Source organism: Triplophysa dalaica, chromosome 4, assembly GCF_015846415.1.
Source record: "Triplophysa dalaica isolate WHDGS20190420 chromosome 4, ASM1584641v1, whole genome shotgun sequence".
Lineage (NCBI taxonomy): Eukaryota > Metazoa > Chordata > Actinopteri > Cypriniformes > Nemacheilidae > Triplophysa > Triplophysa dalaica.
In genome coordinates, this window is record NC_079545.1 from 5725557 (window position 1) to 5744452 (window position 18896).

Sequence of the window (18896 nt, forward strand, 5' to 3'; positions counted from 1 at the left end):
GGTTAATATCTAACTAATAACAAGTATTTGAAAGAGATTGTGACGGAACCTTACAACTCAACTGGACCCTTAAACTTCTAGTAAAATCTCATATCTCCATACATAAATGTTACAATTATTTGAAGAGCAAAGAAGAATTTCTTAGTCTTTACACATGAAATGACAAAACTCTCATTTTTCCATCAATATTTGTTACAATTGAATGTATAATATATCCCTCTCATTCCCCTATACTCATCCACTCCATCATATCTGATTGATCTATAGCAGGGGTCTTCAACTACTTCTCTATGAGGTCCATATTCCAAAAGTATAAATAGGAAATAGTTTTTTTTACCATATCATCCTTTCCTTTGATATTTAGTTTTTCTTCTATTTTTGCATTTTGTTCCTTTTATACTCTTTTTGTTGCTCTTACTTATAGGTCATATATTAAAACATGAACACAAATATTGCATCCATTATTTCTGCTTTCATGATATGTTAAGTGATATTGTCTAATTATTTGAATTTTATTTTCCTTAATGTGTTAGTTTACCCAAAAATAAAATTGCTGTTAATTTATTCACCCCCAGTACCCTAGTACTTCCAAGATGTGGGGAGCATTGTGTTTTCAAGAAGATATATATGAAGATATTTGGTTTAATTAATGAAAGTCAAATTAATAAAAGTCAAAAAAGCGAATACGTATAGCACAAATGTAATCCCTGCCTCTTCTGATGTTATACTGGTGTCTTAAAAAGCAAATCAATTAATCTGTAAAAGAAACGGAACTCTATTATCATAGATTTGGCTATTATCGCATCTTCGGGTAAATTCAAATCGCATTCATGTGGAATTACTTTCGTACTCAATGTAGCAGTGTAGATTTTCAAAGACGTGCATTTCTTAAAGAACACCATTTTTAAGGTCTCTCCGCTTACTTAAAATGTGAAGGTGTGCCAGGTAAAGACCATTGACTAGCCCTGATCTATAGTATACCTGTCATTTAATGGAATCATTACTCTATTTGCTCTATTTTGAACTAATAGGAACTCACCTGTCGATACTAATAGCACACAGATTGAGAATACTGGCTGTGCACATCATGACATCCAAAGTGACAAAGACGTCACAATGGATTTTACTGAAGCGCCACTCTCCCACCACCTGCAACACAGACACAAAGAATTTTGAAATATTTATAAATATACTGTACATCTGGGTAGCTAAAATGATCTGAAATTGTTCTATAATCATAAAAAATATTAAATTTCATATCTGTGTATTTGTAAACATATCATAACTATCTATAGAGCAATATAGGTGTGTGTATGTCTCCAGCCTGCAGGCTTATTCTGTACATTTTTTTCTGAACTGAGTACTATATTGATAAAGTGCGGATTAAATTGGAATCCATATCAAGCAATATTTTGTCGGCAAGAGACAACATGCTTTTGTATTGTCATGTTTTATGAAGGAAATATCCAATGGTTTATACGTCTCATTTGAAGGCCATATACTGCTATGGCTATGTGTCTGAAAAGATTTGTAACATCCCACACAGCAACACTATCGAGAAGGTATTAATGCACACAAATCTGTGCAGCGTTAAATATGCACCATTTCTATGAAATATTCAAGCTTTCAGTTTTATTACACAATCCCTCACAGAAATGCAGAAAGCCTAACTGTACATGAGAGGTGATTTTGATTTGAATGAATGTAGCTATTAGTGTGTAAATATGATTTAAAAACCGGAAATCATCGGACTTAACAAATGATTTTGCATTTTCCTTTGTAGAAAAAACTACAACCATCAGCAGTCAGTTTACTGCGCCACCGCCTCCTCAGCATGCACTAGCTCCCGAAGACTGCTCGCAACCCTCTTTCTCTCTCCTGTCTAAAGCTGATGTTGCCAATGTCATAGCGTCTAATCAGCGGACTACCTTCATGCTAGAAGTCTCACCCATCTCCTTCAGGCCATCTCTTCATCGGTTGTCCCCGCTCTGACCCACATTATCAACTCTTCTTTTACCACTGGTACATTTCCCACAGCTTTAAGAAGGCCCGAATAACCTGAAAAGACACACTCTTGATCCTGCACTGTTAGGAAACAAAAGACCAGAATCTTCATTGCAAAAATGCTTGAGTGTGTGGTAGCTGACCAGCTCTCCTCATTTCTCACAGAGAACAACCCTTTCACGAGTGGTCATTCCACCAAGACCGCACTGCTCTCAGTGATCTAAACCCTGAGACTGGAAAGGGCAGCCTCTAAAACATCTGCATTGTCCTCCTGGATCTATCTGCTGCTTTCGACACTGTCAACCACATCCTCCTGTCGACCTTCAAGGCTATGGGTGTCTCTGGATCGCCGCTACGGTGGTTTGAGTCTTACATCTCGGATAGGTAATTCACAGTATCCTGGAGAGGTCAGGTCTCTGAGTCCCAGCATCCTAGTACAGGGGTACCCCAGGGCTCAGTTCTTGGACCGTTGCTCTTCTCCATATACTGTACACAACTTCCCTAGGTTCTGTCATTTGGTAACATGGCTTTTCCTATCACTGTTATGCGGATGACACGCAGCTCTACCTGTCATTTCCACCCAAGGATATGACATCTCAGCATGCCTGCATGACATTTTACTCTGGATAAAGTAACATCACCGGCAGCTGAACCTTGCAAAAACTGAACTGATCGTGATCCCGGCCGACCCGAAGACTCAGCACGACCTTTCAATCCAAAGATTCAATCCAAAGCTTCAAAGAGTCGAAGAGAGCGCACGTCTCTCCTATCTTCATTAGGTTGCCATGGCTCCCTATAGTCGCTCGCATCCAATTCAAATCTCTGCTCTTGGCCTACAAAACCACCATTGGTTCGGCACCCCAATATCTTCACTCGCTAATTCAGATTTATGTACCCGCCTGATCCCTGTGCTCTGCAATTCTTGTGGTGCCGTTCCACAAATAGAGAAAATTATACTCAAGCACTTTTTCCGGATGTGTTCCACGACTCTGGAAAGATCTCCCTCTTGCCACCAGATAAGCGGATTCTGTAGTTGTCTTCAAAAATTGGCTTCCGTCAACACCTGACCCATTAGTACAGTCTTCTACTTCATTTCTACTTTCCTACCCCCCCCAAAAAAACGAATCTTCTGAGATCAGTTTTACTGCACCAATGCATTGTTCTTTCTGTAGCACAAATTGATTCTATTGTATTCCCCAACTATGTAAGTCGCTTTAGATGAAGTAGCTTGTTTAAAATTTACTCAAAGTAAAACATACTTAGTTACTCTTACCCTAACACCAACAATGGTCATCATAGTGCCTAATTTTATATACTAAAATGGATTACAATTGCACTGCAACAAATAAATAATTGTTTGTACTGTTTTACAGAAATGTCACAGAATCATATATCAGAAATATTAACTAAACAATTATTAAATCAATAGACATTTTCTTCAGCAGCAAAATTAAGCCTTAAAAAAGATTTTAAGCTTCTTGCCCTGCGCTTACAGAAAAGAGAGACAGATGATGCAAGTTTAAATATGTCATTAAAGCAGAATTTGTTCAGTTGGGTTCCATACACACTGCGTAAATATGATGCAGATACATAAGAGAACCGTTTATCTTCGAACGGGATTAAACACGGAAAACAGCATTATGCACCAATGTTGTTTTGACTTTTACTAAACTGTCCAAATGCAACAAGGGTACGAGCATTATTTGTACAAATATTATTTATCTTTACCTCTACATTCTTGCACATAAGGATTTTATTAGATGCTAGTTTTCACAGCGTCCAGAAGCCTGTTTTGAAGATGAAATGGTTGCTTATATAGTGGTTTACTTCATGTCTTAGTCAGAGATCGATGGGGTTTCACCTTTAGGACAGGTGCACTACCGAAGTCTAAATTCTGCGTCTCCATGGCTCTTCTGGTATTGACGTGGTATTGAGTTGTTTGAAAGTACTGTAAGAAGTCTGCCAAGTTGTAAACCCGAAGGTGAATGAATAACAAAGTTATTGGCCTGGAAAAAAGTGAGTCGACTCTGAATCAACGCAAAGGAGTCATCCGATTCCGGCGCGGATTTCCGACACAAGATATAGTCCCCACCTATGCTTTGCTAGGATTGCCTGCGATAACTTCACACTTCTCCCCCAAACAGTGTACCTCGTGAGCCTCATTTCGCGGTAGACCAATCACAGCAGACTAGTGCATCTGACCAATCACATCAGACTAGGCTACTGGAAAGGAGGGGATTAGACAGATGAATCACGCAACAATCTATTTGGGAATCAGTGAAGTAGGAAGGTAAGAATATTTACCCATTATTACGAAATGATAGAGTTTTTACACATTCTCTGTACATTAACTTGTTGTTAGACACTCCATAAACCAAAGTAGGAACTTAAAAATTCCTAGTTATGTACTTTAAATATAATGAAGTACAATATATCACACATATCATACTTAAGTACAAGTAAACTTACAGATTTTAAAAGCTTAAAAAGTACAAGTACACCAAGAACCTACTCAATACAGTAACGCAAGTAAATGTTATTTGTTACTTTCCACCTCTGAATTGTCCTACATTATATTTGGTTGTTTAGTCTGATGTCACGCACCACCATATATGAAAGGTTATATTCTGTTTCAGGGTCCAAACGCTCAATTTCATGCTATAGGCAAACAACAAAAAAATGCTAATATACGCTTATGGCGAGTTGTAAAACTAATGGAAAACCACGATCCGAACCTTAATCTTTGTAACGAAATCCCACATGATCAATCAGTGATTCATTTTCCATTATTTATTCAAATATTGATATTGGAGATTCCGTAAGCCAGGAGAATGTAGTGTATACAGTGAGTTAATAAATCCTCTGCTTAAATATGCGAAATGAGTAAACATATCGTGGCCTGATAGGGGCAATCGTGTCCTAATGCTTAGGGAGTCGGACTCGTGACCAGAAGGTTGCCGGTTCGATCCTCAGGGAGGGCGGGTAACGACTGAGGTGCCCTTGAGCAAGGCACCTTACCCCTACTTGCTCCCCGGGCGCTGCAGTGATAGTTGCCCACTGCTCCGGGTGTACATGTGTTCAACACTTGCTGTGCGTGTGCTCACTACTCACTGGATGGGTTAAAAGCAGAGGTCACATTTCGGGTATGGGTCACCATACCTGACAAATAGGTCCATTTCACTTTCAGTGCTTATTAACAGCTTTTAAAGCCATGGCCCAGCTTGAAATGAATAGATGCTTGGACCCGGAAAACGGGATTCCTCACGTCAACACTTACAGTTTTCTCGGTTGCTTAAACACATTTCATGAAATTATGCCTTGTATACTGATGGACAAATGTGTGCTATTTGAGATTACATCTTGACACTTCAGTTCATTATATTGTGTGTTTGTGTTTTCTGAATGTGAACATGGTTAAACCTTTGCAAAATTAGGCTTTTTTTGTGTGGGGTTTGTACGATTGGTGTATTGTTCTGAGAATGTGTTCATAGTTGTCAGAAAATGGTGAATTGTTTCAAGAATTGTGTGTTAGCAATCGAGAAAAACTGTTATAACCGAATAGAATGGATATAAACTCATTACATTTCACAATTACATATTCACAAATTCTTATCTATTTATCACTAACAGAGTTTAAAATCCATTCTATTGGTTGTTAAGCTTTAGTTTAAAAAAATATCTCTTAATTTATGCTTAAATGAATATCACCTTTCCACTTAAGTGCATTCAATATGCACTTGTGGAGCTCTTGAGCTCTTGGTAGGAATACATAAAGAGGTACTTAATTTACAAGGTGAACTGTATTTGAAGAATAATATGCTAAACGTAGAATGGGACACTGCAGCTCATATGTTTAGATGGCATGGTAGAATCTGTAAGTTGTCTAGAAACAGTTTATTGATATATTTGGTAACACTTTATATTAAGGTTCCCATTATAAAGCATTTATAAATGTGTTAATTAATGATAAATAAGACAAAAATACATTATGAAGCACTTATAACGAATATATGAAAAAAGGAGGGATTCTAGTGAAATACCTGCAATACATTTATTTATTCATTATTTATTTGACTCAAAAGCAGATCCATTATTATCTTGATGTTGCTTGCAATACAGTCCGTCAGACTGGACACTGTAGGGTGTTATGTTGTTTTTCTTATACCTGCTCATTATTTGGCAGGTATTTCTATAGAATCCTTCTTTTTATTCATGCAGTTATAACTGCTTTATAATGCATTTGTAATTACTTATTAATCATCAATGAACACATTTATAAATGCTTCATAAAGGGTACCTTAATGTAAAGTGTTACTAAAATTTGTGATAAAACCTTAATGTTTTAACTTTGAAAATACTGAGCTGAGCAGAGATTTAAGATAGATAAAGTGGTTATTTTATGTAAACATACATGTAGGCCCACATTCAGTATACAATTTGCATATATATCACATAATATATATTAGCAATTAGTATTTTATATTTATATGAATATTTATTGTTTTTATGATCTAAATTGAAAAACAGATTCTGACAGGGTTAATGTGTTTTATTTGTATTGTGATCTTGTTTCGGTCTGGTTTGAATAGAGCTTATGAATACATTTACATGCCAATATGCAGTCCTTGTTTTGAGGGACATTCTCCAAGCACTCAGTTTAGATTTTTACATTGACGGACACTGATGGGTCCACAGTAGAGTAATCACTTGTTGCAGGTGCTGTAATTGGGGCACGTTACTTACTAAAATGAAATACAGAAATGTCTATAGCCCAGTATCAGTAGCTTCTGTTGTATTCTCACACAAAGGTACAGTCATCCAGTCTTTCAAGTATGTCCATAAAAAGCAAGGACTATATACATTAAAGCTGTCATTCTGAAAACTGAGTCTTTGTTATATTAAATAGAACATTGTATTCGTACCAATGGGGCACCTTATTAACCAGATGCAGTTGCTACCAGGGGAACAAGGTACTGTAGGAAGTCTGAGCCAACAGGAAATGCAAGATTTTCCAAAACAAATCTATTAATAAGCATGATATTCAGCCTGGCGAGAGTCCTCTAAGTCTATGTAGACAAATAATAATTATCTACCTCTTATCATTGAAACACGTCAAAACTGATCTTCCTGTCACTCCCATCAACAGCAGATTCTAGAATCTCCTAAAATCTCTGGAACTGTCAATCAACCATCGAAAACATAACTTTATTCTATTCCTCTTATCATTGTCGTTCATGCAAATCTCTACATTTGTCGGTGTTATTTTAACACCAGATTTTACAAAAAAGTATGCAAATCAAGTAAAGTGGCTAGCAGGACTAAAAAATTTGCTGAAACCAATTTACACGGTGCAGTTCCCCAATTTGCCGGCCAATTCTAGAGGACAGTTGTGAAAGACTCAGCAGACTGATTGCGTCTGGTATCTGGCTTCTATCTTTTAGGACTGTACAGCCTCACTTTGATTTAAGCCTCTGAATCAGCTCTTTAAATCTTGATATATGGGCGATTTAAGCAGTTTAAGCAGTCATCATTTGACTGACATTTGATGAATTTCTCCAGTCATGGTTATCAGATGCATATGTCTCTTTTAAACACAATTCTGCAGATAGTGCCTGAAAAACTGCTAATACTTAATTGTTAGGGATGTGACGAGACACTTATCTCACGACACACGAAACTGGGTTCACGAGAACGAGATGAGATTTTTAGACTTTTTTATAGAAATCCTCATGATGAAATATATAGGGAAATAGTCTTTTATTCACCGTACCACAACATTCAAAAAACGTAAGCATTATAAAATCAACTTGTGCTTTATGAAACGCATTAAACTTCTATTTTAATTAATTATATTATGCAATAATAAAAAATAAGTAAACACTGCTAAATGTTTTGTCACATACTCAACTGACAGGCAGTAATGGGCTATATGCATGCGTCACTTCCGCGTTTCACAGGAAGAACCCTAGGCAGTTTCCGATTGGGGAAGTCTTAAAGCAGAGAGAAATTTTAAAAAATAGAACAGCACTTCTATATACTACGGCTGTTGGCCGCGAACCACCGTAAAACACAATTATTATGCGCGAGGAGCTGCAGACGTTTGAGACGCCCACGAATACAAAATGTGACTCACACAAATGCTCCCAAATATATTTTGAGGTCGCACAGGTTAAATTTAGGGAGCATATGCGCATAAAATGGTCGCAATTTGAGCCCAACACTCCATTACACCAATTGTGTAAGGAAATCTTGAGATCTCTTCACACCCCTATTGATTCTACATTTAAAAATTTAAGAAGCAGCCCCTGAAAATCCATATTACTTAACCGATAAGCTGAATGGCCCTGGCTTAAACTGATTTATGGGTAGTTTGTGAATAAGACATTTGGAGCATGCAGAACTAGTCCAAACGTTGTGATGTAATTTTGTTGACGAATACTATTTGAATTTAGAAAGTATGCTTTTTCCTTTTTATTGCATTGAACGTTCTTATATCTGTTATATCTTAATATTGTGTTTTGGTTGATAGCCGCTTACCTTTAGAATCCTTCTAGAGTAATATGTGTGATGGATGTCCCTTTCAGAGTGAAATAAATGATGTAGACTTACATTCGGGAGAAATCATTATTTTGCGTTATCTCACAACAACAGCATGGAATGCTTATAATCCCCCCTTGTACGTATGAAAACTCACTACCAACATCCAATAGGCACATTGTGTAATATTCTCATTCACTTTGAATTTTTACTAAATCACATCCCGTCAGCTGGAACTGTCGACATAACTCTGCATTAATTTGCTTGATGTTCTGTCACTCATGTCAATAAATCCTCTCACCTGCTCAACACAAATCCCATTAACTTGGCTGTAGTTTTATAAACCACTACAGACATAACTCATCAGCTTTTGCTTTTCATTGCTCCCCATCATTACAGGCACAAGTCACTGTGAGAGCTTGTCTGCCAGAGCACATCTTTGTGTGGTCATTCATTATTTACAAATAAAACAGGGACAGGGACTTCTTTTCCATGGACGGCGGAATACGGTGTACTGACACTGTCAAAAATCTGAAGGGTGATGGAATACCTCTATCTTATCCAACAACCAGATGTTCACCATGTTGTGCATAAAGTCAGACTGACTTGAAGAGTGTTTTCATTGGCTATAAATAGCACTGGCCACACAGCATATCAATATTCTGGTGTAAACACACAAATATACAAATAATGCAAAAATGTAGATTTGGATGCTGACTTATTTTCTAACTGTACAACCGAAAGAAAGATTACATTTAATACCATGGCATATTGACGTATATGATAATACTGAATGAAATAACATATTCATGCGCCTCATATCATTTTTTTGTGTTTACTGATAGTAAAATAGTTTTCCCATTAGTTTCTTTAAAAATATTCACTCTTTGTAACAAGGTTTAATAAAAGGAAGGAAGGAAGCGGAAAACAGGCGAACATTTAAACCACTTTAATAAAAATAAAAAAACAATAACACGGAAGTAAAAGACCGGCAGCCAGCCACAAGAACATTAATATAAACTAAACACATTTCCGGGACCGGTCCTCTCTCGTCAGCAGTCCCGTCGCTCGTCCTCTTATCCTCCCGATTTCCTCCGTGAGATATGCGGGACCGGTGTGCGCACAGCTTATTCCAACTATCACTCACGCCACCGCCCCCGCCCCACGGCTCTTGTCCCGCCATCCTCACCAAACTCTTATTAGAAGAACTTGATTTTTGGAATCTTATTGCGTAATCCAGATAACATGTAATTTGTTACTACCCAGCTCTGGCATTACCATGGTACCTTTACTATGGTTGAAACACAATCAAAGGACCATGGTACTCTTATTATTACAAAGTAGTATCTACATATCAAGCTCTTGCTATAAAAGCAAAGTTATCAGCAGCATTGTACTTCAAGAGACCGTGGAAATTCTCAGCCCAACTATACTGCACAAAAGCTATTTGACGGTTAATTTGCTTCTGTCGGGCAATTAATCCAGGTAGCAAATGGCTCTTTAATTAAATTGGCACACTTATGAAAATGGAGTCTGTTACAATAAAAAGAGACAGTCGCAGTCTTTTCTGTGTGTGATGATATAAATATAGCCTTTTCACATGTAAATCAGGCACCATTCACTGTCCGAGAATGACGTATAATAGGAGCATTATTCAAATTTTGGGTCCAGTGATACGAGCTACACATTCGTCAAAAATCTCTAGAATACATTCTATAAATCTTATAGTCATGCACTTTAAGCAATATTGGGAATCAAGTTTGCATAGAGATTGAAATAATATTGTCTGACCCTCCAAAGTGCAGCCAAAGGCCAGTTTCACAGCCCGATGTGGAGTTTAGGCATTTGTACTGTAATGGTACATTCGCACGAGGCGTCAACGCTTGAGTCAATTTGATTTATTTTTGTTTGTCATTTAATGTGCTGAGAATTTGGGAATCTTTTTGTTATGTAATCGATGCTTAACTCCATTAAATTTAGTTATTTTTTATTAAAAGCTTACTAAATAATAACATGTTTTCAGCAGTGTAGAATGCCTGATCAGACCGTTTCATTAATGTATTTGTTTCTATTTTAAAGTTTGTCCATTAACTTCAATGCCATCCGACCTACAAAACAACATAAATGACCAACATTCTCGGCATTATAATAACGATTGCTGGTTGATATTGCCATCAGAGCAGTTTAACAGAGAATGTCAACGGGATTGTATCCTGCCAAGTAATAATGCACGCTATAATGAACGAAATTCAAAACAGTTGGCTTCAGCTTTAATGTACAATAGACTAAATGAACTATAAATGTAAAATGGTGATTATCTCGGAAAATCGGATATAAGGAAACAACATAGGTGTTATGCTGCAAGAAAATAACAAACTGACATAGGAGTCGATTTGAATTTGTTGTAAGTCACTAAAGGCATGCAGTGACCTACAGCATAAACGGAAGCTAATACACAATTATTACCTTTAAAGATTACAAACTATGAACAAATGAGGTTTGTAAATCTGCTTTAAAAAAAAGCAAATATTTTTTCCTGTACATGACCAGTGGATTGCCTTTAACAGTCAGTGAGGTGGGGGAAAACAGTAAAATAAATCACTGAAACCCCATGTGCATCACTTCAGCTCATTTAGCCTCCTAGTTCCCGTGGAACCTTTTTGGAGCAAAAAAATTATACTCTGTGGTGCAATATGTTTCAAGGACAAAGCACAGATCAATTGCCAGACGGCAATCACACAGCCAGCACAAAGCCACGTGGTGCTGTGTGGATTGTAAACCAAAAGCCGTGCGGCGCCAGCTTACAGGAGTCCCTGAGGTGCTGTTACAGCTTGTCAAGGCCATTATCCAATTAAATTAATTCAACAGCACATATTTAAACAATAAGGCACCTGAATAATGCCTCATGTCCTCGAAGTGTTTAAAAGTCAACCTTGTGACTCATTTTTGTGACACCCAGTCTGGGGTTATTTTCAACTTCCTGCATATGCAGCTCCATATGACACAATTAATGTTTCTTACCTCAAGATATACTACCCAGGGCATGACTAATGTGGCCACGAGAAGATCCGCCACTGCCAGGCTGACAATGAGGTAATTAGTGGTGGTCTGCAGCGCTTTCTCCCGGGACACTGCAATACAGACCAGCACATTGCCAAACACGATGACAAAGATGAGGAGAGTCAGGAGCATGGCATAGTAGTTATACGGATGCTTGGCCTCACAGCTCGTGCTGTTGAGGGTCCCGGTCCCATTGTCATAATAAGTGTCATTGTAGGGATACTCCGTGAGGAAATCCATGAGCTGTGCGGCCAGGGAAGATGCCTGAAACTGAGAGACATAATTTAGCATCAGTGAAGCTGAAAATATTGGATAAAACAAAACCAATCGGCAGAACGTCAACCCTGAGGAATATTTACTGTTCACACGTTGCTCAGAAATGTGTTATTAAAAATGCAAATCAGTTCTGTGGTGCTAGCATCACCAAACGAAATTGCAAAAATAATAATTGTTTTCAATTCAATTGTATTTTTATAGTGCTTTTACAAATTGCATTGCATCCGAGCAGCTGTACAAGAAAAACAAAACAAAGAAACACAACATAGGTTGAACATGTATATAAATGGAGAAAAAACCTTGGGAGAAACCAGACTCAACCAGGAAAGCCAGTTCTCTTGTGGCATGGTACAACACTGCTGCATCTTCACAGGCTACACTTATTATAAAATAACTAAACTATGGATTATACAATTTTATGAAAATAGGTTTTAAATTTCACAAAACTTTCCCTTGTCTGCTACTGGTCAGAGAATTTTGCAAGTAAACTACAGTATGAGTCAAAGTTGCTGTGTTGGACTACTCAAAAAAACGCATTTGTCACCAAAAGCATCTGAAATCGCCTACTTGTATACTATATAGTAGGCGAAAATATAAATAATAAACAATATGTCTGAAACATGCAGCCGAAATATATCTGGATGGTCTTCTGCTTCCAGCAAGAGTTCACAGTATGCTGGACACTATGATATCCCATTATGCCATGGGAGCTGAGTAGCCACAAAATTCTAAGTTATTAAATCAAAAACCAAAAGCGGAAATATTTATGTTTATCTAATTCAGGAAATACCGTAGCAGTATGCAATTTCAGACAGATAGCTCATTGTAAGCACTGCATATTTGATATTTGAGAAAGGAAAAAAAATTTAAAGTAACAAAAATATTCACATTTTCACACTTTAAGTGTCAAGTCTTTTTCAGCCAGATTGTTCCGAGAAACACAGGAAAATTGGAAGCAAATTGCTGACATTCAGAGAAGTGAAAAAAGTAAAATCTCAACGCAGCTTTCAGTATTTGAGTGCCGTCTGAGATCCTTTATTTCAGAAAAGTCAGTCACACAATTTAGATTTCACAGAATTTAATTGCTGTCAGATTTATTTGTGAGTTTTCTTTTTGGCAGGAAAGAGCTAGACAGATGTTTGTATTAAGTAAATATATGTGTAAAGATTCCATTTTTTTTCAGTAATGAAAGTGGCTGGAAGTTGAAGAAAAAAAATTTAATATGAATGGGGATATGGATGACACAGAGCTTTGTAAGTTAACAAACGCCATGATGGCTTCATTCAGCCGATGGTGTTAGAATCCCACCCATCTTCATTTGTTCGGTATAATATTTGAGACATTCACATTTAAGAATTACATCTTCCATTCTTCTTCAAAATCTCATAACGTTGGATGTCTGTTGAAACAGGATTGATTTTCTCTGTGAAAAGTGGCATAATGGTTGTCTTGTATTGATTTGGAATTTACACGGCGAGATCTATTCCTGCTCTGAAATCAACATCTCAAAGTGACAGGACATACGGCAGCAATTTGATGTTTCGAACTGTCAGGGCTTAATAATAATTACCCTATAAAAGTAATTTGGCATCTGAATTTTTCTATAAATATTCCACATTACATTGATTTTATATTTTTGCTGGCTATCTTTTACATGATTCCTGTTTTTGTTGCATAACTGTTTTCTGTTAACATTTTTGTTGCTTTCTATAGTTGTTTCTATAGTCCTTACCTATATCATATTACAAAATGCCCCACTGTATGTTCAAAACTGCATTATGTGACTGTAAAAAAATAAACCTAGATATATTCACCGGAACAAAATGTACAGCATATCTTCAACAACATTCCATCCCCTGCATTTTACAGTACAGTGGGTCTTTCCGACACATGGACATGGGTTTATTTGTAGAATTTCCGTTTAATCTGTCTCAGTCAAGTGCTTTGCACACATCAGTATATGACCTTTCATCTAATCCAGTGTGTCATCACCTCCTCACACTTATCCGCTCTTTTTTATACAGGTTTTTCTAGCACTCACCTTGTTAAGCCTGTTTATATCTGCTAAGCATTTCTATATTTGATTTTTAAATAAGACATTATATTTTAATATCCTCATAATTTGATCTCTTGTTAAACTCACTCAATCAATAGCAAAATGCTTCTCTGTGATGACAAGTAAGCACACTGGTAAACCATATGAACTATAACACGCTCACAAGTCATAACAGACAAAGTGTAATGTGCCGAGAAAAATACAAATGATCAATCATCACCGTACAAAAACAGAGAGGAAAAGAGAACGAGTGCAAAGCAAAACAAATGGCCTTTTTACAAAAACAATCTCCCCGATCCAGTTATAGCAACAATCTATATTCATTGTCTTGCGCCCATGCCCAACATCACCTCTTTAGCATAATGTGTGTTTGGGACTGAAGACAAGGCCCAGTGAACCCAGTGAACGCCTCTGATTGATGCAAAAAGCGACACAAATGATGTCTGTGTCAAACGCAGCAGAAGGCCTCCTCCACATTGCCATGACCAACTAAAATCAATGAATCACTTTAAACATTTCCACAAGGAGTACCCATCTGGATTATATGGATTGGTTATTTTAAAGGTGTATCTAGTATTTCTGTTATATCACTGATATATTAGTTTCTTATTTATATCTAAAAAACGGCCATATTTGCCGGCCAAAAATCCTTATTTTCCCATTCAGTGAAATACGACCGGAAATAATCCTGCCCACACTTGCTGATCGAAAATCTAATATGGCTGTTCACATCACATGATAAAACCATAAAATATTGCAGAGAACACACAAGAATTGAGTCTCCTTAACCCTTTAAACTATCTCAGACGGAAGCTGTCCACTTTGTTGTCTATTCAGAGCTTTACTAGGTTCCAAAAATCTCCTTATGTCTTGAAATGATCTTAATTTTCTTAGTAAATAACAATATAAGAAATTATTCAGCATTTATTGAATTAATTCATTATAATAGAATAATTTTTATCTTATTATAAACAGCCAACACATCTTAATTCATCTGGCATTAAAGAGTTTAAAAAATGTTTAAATGAGCACCTTGAAAAGAAATGAGCACATTGCATTGTGAATTAATATATAAATTCATTAAATGATTAGATCTTAAAGTCAGTTTATATTACGCTACATGAAGAGTTTTATTTTTGTTAATTGTGCATTCCAATTAATATTAATCAAACTGCAGTTGTGTTGTTATGATAACTCACAAAAAACAGCAAACTAACACAATAAAACACAATGAAAACATGACAACATAATAAAAAAGCCTACTGTTTATAGTTAATGTAAACATATAGGTATAATCCTAAACAACCGGTGCCCTTGACCTAGTGTGATTGACAGAAAAGTGTGTGTCAGTGCTCCAGGCCAAAAGTGTGTTCTGTTATCAGGATACGAATACTGTCTCTCTTTACTTTGCCTCATGGGAAATCTAGGGAAGGCCAGAGGTAGATTAAGCGTTTGAATTAAAACTATTGCTGGGAATGAACAAGGTGATTCAGCCTGTACGAGGTTACAATTAGCCTGAAACATCTTGGGCCGATCAATAACATGTGACACTTTGATTTGACTTAACGAAGATGGGTTTCCTCTTGCACAGGGGATCTCTTTTATTTCAGTGGCTTTCCAGTATATCTTTTCTTGTTGGATACAGTATTTGACAGGTTTAGATGAAAGACAGAGAGATGTGGGCAGTATGATTGAGATCTCAAAAAAGGTTTAACTAACCCCAGATAAACCACCAGCTAGTAAGCTATCAGTAAGGCACAGCGGATCTTGATGCAGTAATAGGACAGTATTGACACTGAGGAGAAAGAAGCAATTTCATTGTCATTTTCCTCATATCCGCCCACCCCTACAATAAATGTGATACGCACTTGAAAGTATGATGGGTGAGAAAGATTGTATTGCAATTTCTGCAGGCAAGGCATCATTCAGCTATATCTTACAGCAACCAATATGTGTAGTAAGTAGCATTGGAGGATGGATATATTGCAGGGGGAGTCGGGTTATAGTCTTAAATAAACCAAGTTTTTTTTTACAAACCAAGGTTTTATACAATATTAGCAAATTTAACACACAATCAAACAGTCATTTAAACACCACATTTGTGAAACCTCATTACAGTATGTTACTGGGTAAATGTTTGGGTGGTGGTAGTTAAAGTTTTTTCATGTTTATATATATTTTAATAAGCAACAAACACATACTTAGGTTGATTTACCAGAAAGGTGTAAAGAAACATTGCACTTTTCTGTTCTGTTTTAATTATTTTATTATGAACAACCAGAAATTAAATAAAAACTCTAAACAGCTCATAAGAGTCCTTTTTCCACACCCTCTATTAAAGAATTACGTGCTTCATGTACTGTAAACCAGCGCTAGTTGAGCGCATAGCATAAAGTGGGACTGTTTGTCCTGTCAATACAAAAATGAGTGTTTCAACCAATATTGAAATGGTAATGGGGAAACATTTAATATATATATATATAAATATTACGAATTGAATCTGTTGTGTGTTTGTGTTGTTCACTGTATGTGCTCTCCCTGCCCCGATTATACTTAAAAGTTGAAGGAAATCATTTATTAAACAGCAAAACAATAATACTATCACTTTCCTGCTAATTTAAAGGAATAACTTCCCTTCAAAATAAAAAAATCTGTCATCATTTGCTCACCCTGTTGTCATGTTTAACCCATGATTTTCTTTTCTATGCAAAACACAAAAGAAGATATTTTGAAGAATGTTGGCAAACAAAAACCGTTGGTCCCCATTGACTTCTATTGTATGGACATAAAACCGTTGCAAATCAATGGGGATCAACCTGCCTTTTGTAGCATGGATCATCTTCTTTTGTGTTCTGCAGTAGAGAGAAAGTAAATAGAGACATAATTTTCATTTTGAAGGTGAACTATTCCTTTAATACACAACAAAACAAGTGGCCGAGTGAGCACCCACCAACACAATGTACAAATTATTTTGTCCCTGTATTCAATAGCATGAAAAAGATATCACAGGTTTTTTTTTTACTAAAAAAACAAGCACAAAAACACTTTGTTAATTGTTACATTTGCGTTTTAAAGGGTACATCTGTATAACAATGCAGTGCCCTTTGTTTAAATTGGGTCCTAAAGCAAGATACAAGTATATGAAAATGTTATAAAAACTCAAGAGCTGTTTTCATATTACTCTCAGAGCAGAAGGTCAACAGAAGAACATTAATAGGTTAACCTGGTTCGGTCTAAAGAATGTTGTTATGCATTTGTACCTTAGCTCCTTTTGCATTATGGGGGGAATTCATATTATTATTTGAGGCACTAAGTTTTCAGCATGTGGGTGGATTAATGAACAATGCAAACTTGTAAATAGAATTTATATTCTTGCTAGTTGCTTATCTCAAGAGGAGCATAAAATAAACAATGTTGTAATGCCATGATCATCTGAAGTAAATGTTAGTATTGCTACGTATTTTTGATAAGTGTTTGCTGTTATGCTGTACCGAATACAGTAGCAAATTCATCTCATCTGTGACCTCATAGCAGACAATCTGCATCCACACAAGAAAACCTCAGTACCCCCTCCTGTGTGTGGGGTTACAGTGTGTGTACATGGAGTTGCTTTCAGTCCTTTTCCCCTGATCCCTCTCCAAGCAGTAGGTTTTGAATATGCCAGTGCCGCAGGCCACCCGAGCTCCTGTTTCCCCCGCTGACGCCCCTGCACTGCACTGTCTGATCTCATTAGTGCTCTCAGTGATGTGGGATAGAGGAATGAAATAGGGAGAGGATAGGTGAGAAGGGAAAAGACGAAATTAGAGGTGGAGAGAGCTGCTTTTCTTGGAACGCTGTATCTGGGAACAGCTTTTAGCTTAGTTGCTCAATTGTATGCTATTAACCATAGATGTTCTCCCGCATGAGAGCGGTCTGATCATTATAAATGTATCACTGTCAGTTTTCCATCATTCTCGTGGATGATTTATATGATATAATCTTATGAGAACAGATTAATTACTTTTAAGATGCTATAAATCACACAGAGGGACAAGGCTGCTGGTTTAATATCAACATTGGGTCGGGTAACATCAGTAGCATCAGTAGAAGTAACTATGCTGTTATATAGACAAAAAAGCTCATATTAAATTAACCAATAAAATATTGAACTTTGTGGATAGGGCAATTCCGTGAAAATGTCAACCTTACCACGAAAAAAGAATGTTTTTACCAGCTGTTTTTACTATGGTAACATCACAGATTTTAACATTTAGAGGCTCAGATACCCATGTGAGATTTCTCATCAAATTTGTAAAGTATTTGTTTTATTTTTAGTGATTGATATTTCATAGTCAGGTAAGTGCCATTTTCAGGATTGTCACATCCATAACGCTACATATTCCTCGTAAATGGACACATGAAAATGAATAAAAAGTAACTATTTTATGTTCAATAAAAAGGCATCCCTTCTCCATTCTTTGGGTATTATTGCTTTAGGATTGAGCATTTTATTTTATAGAAATCCTACAAAGTTTATATTCTCCCAAAAACGTGTCCTTTTTTGTCACATCCACAACGCATGTTTATTTCCCTTTTTTTAAATATATTTTTACATAGACTGACATTTTTTGATGTTTAGCCTCTATCAACAAGGGTTCAGTAAAAAAATAAACAGCCTGTTCAATATAATCGTAACAATTTCATTCTTTGAGTATTTTTATGTCACGTCCATAACGCAAAATGTCACGTCCATAACGCTGGAATTGCCCACTATATTTTTAAAAGTCTTGTAAGTGTCCTCGTCTAGTTCAGAAGATGTGAATGGAGTGCAAATAAGCTTGCGAGTTTTGGGAATATACAGTACGTTCCCACCAAGGCGTTGTCATTGAGATGAATGGGAATGCTAAAGGTTAGCGTCTTATAGGACTTGGTTTATCCAAGGGGCAACTCACCCTGCAAAGTTAATTTAACACGAATGCAATAT

The 18896-nt window shown here is 36.6% G+C and overlaps 1 protein-coding gene across 1 annotated transcript in view; it reads right to left on the reverse strand.

Moving 5' to 3' along the window:
- Positions 1–18896, reverse strand: part of drd2b (dopamine receptor D2b) — a 37563-nt gene that overhangs the window by 8977 nt on the left and 9690 nt on the right. Inside the window, exons 2-3 of the mRNA XM_056746250.1 lie at positions 11563–11871; positions 1040–1149 (exon numbers count right to left, since the gene is read on the reverse strand). Coding sequence (XP_056602228.1) covers positions 1040–1149; positions 11563–11841 — 389 coding nt within the window. The 5' untranslated portion in view covers positions 11842–11871. The remainder of the gene's footprint in view (positions 1–1039; positions 1150–11562; positions 11872–18896) is intronic.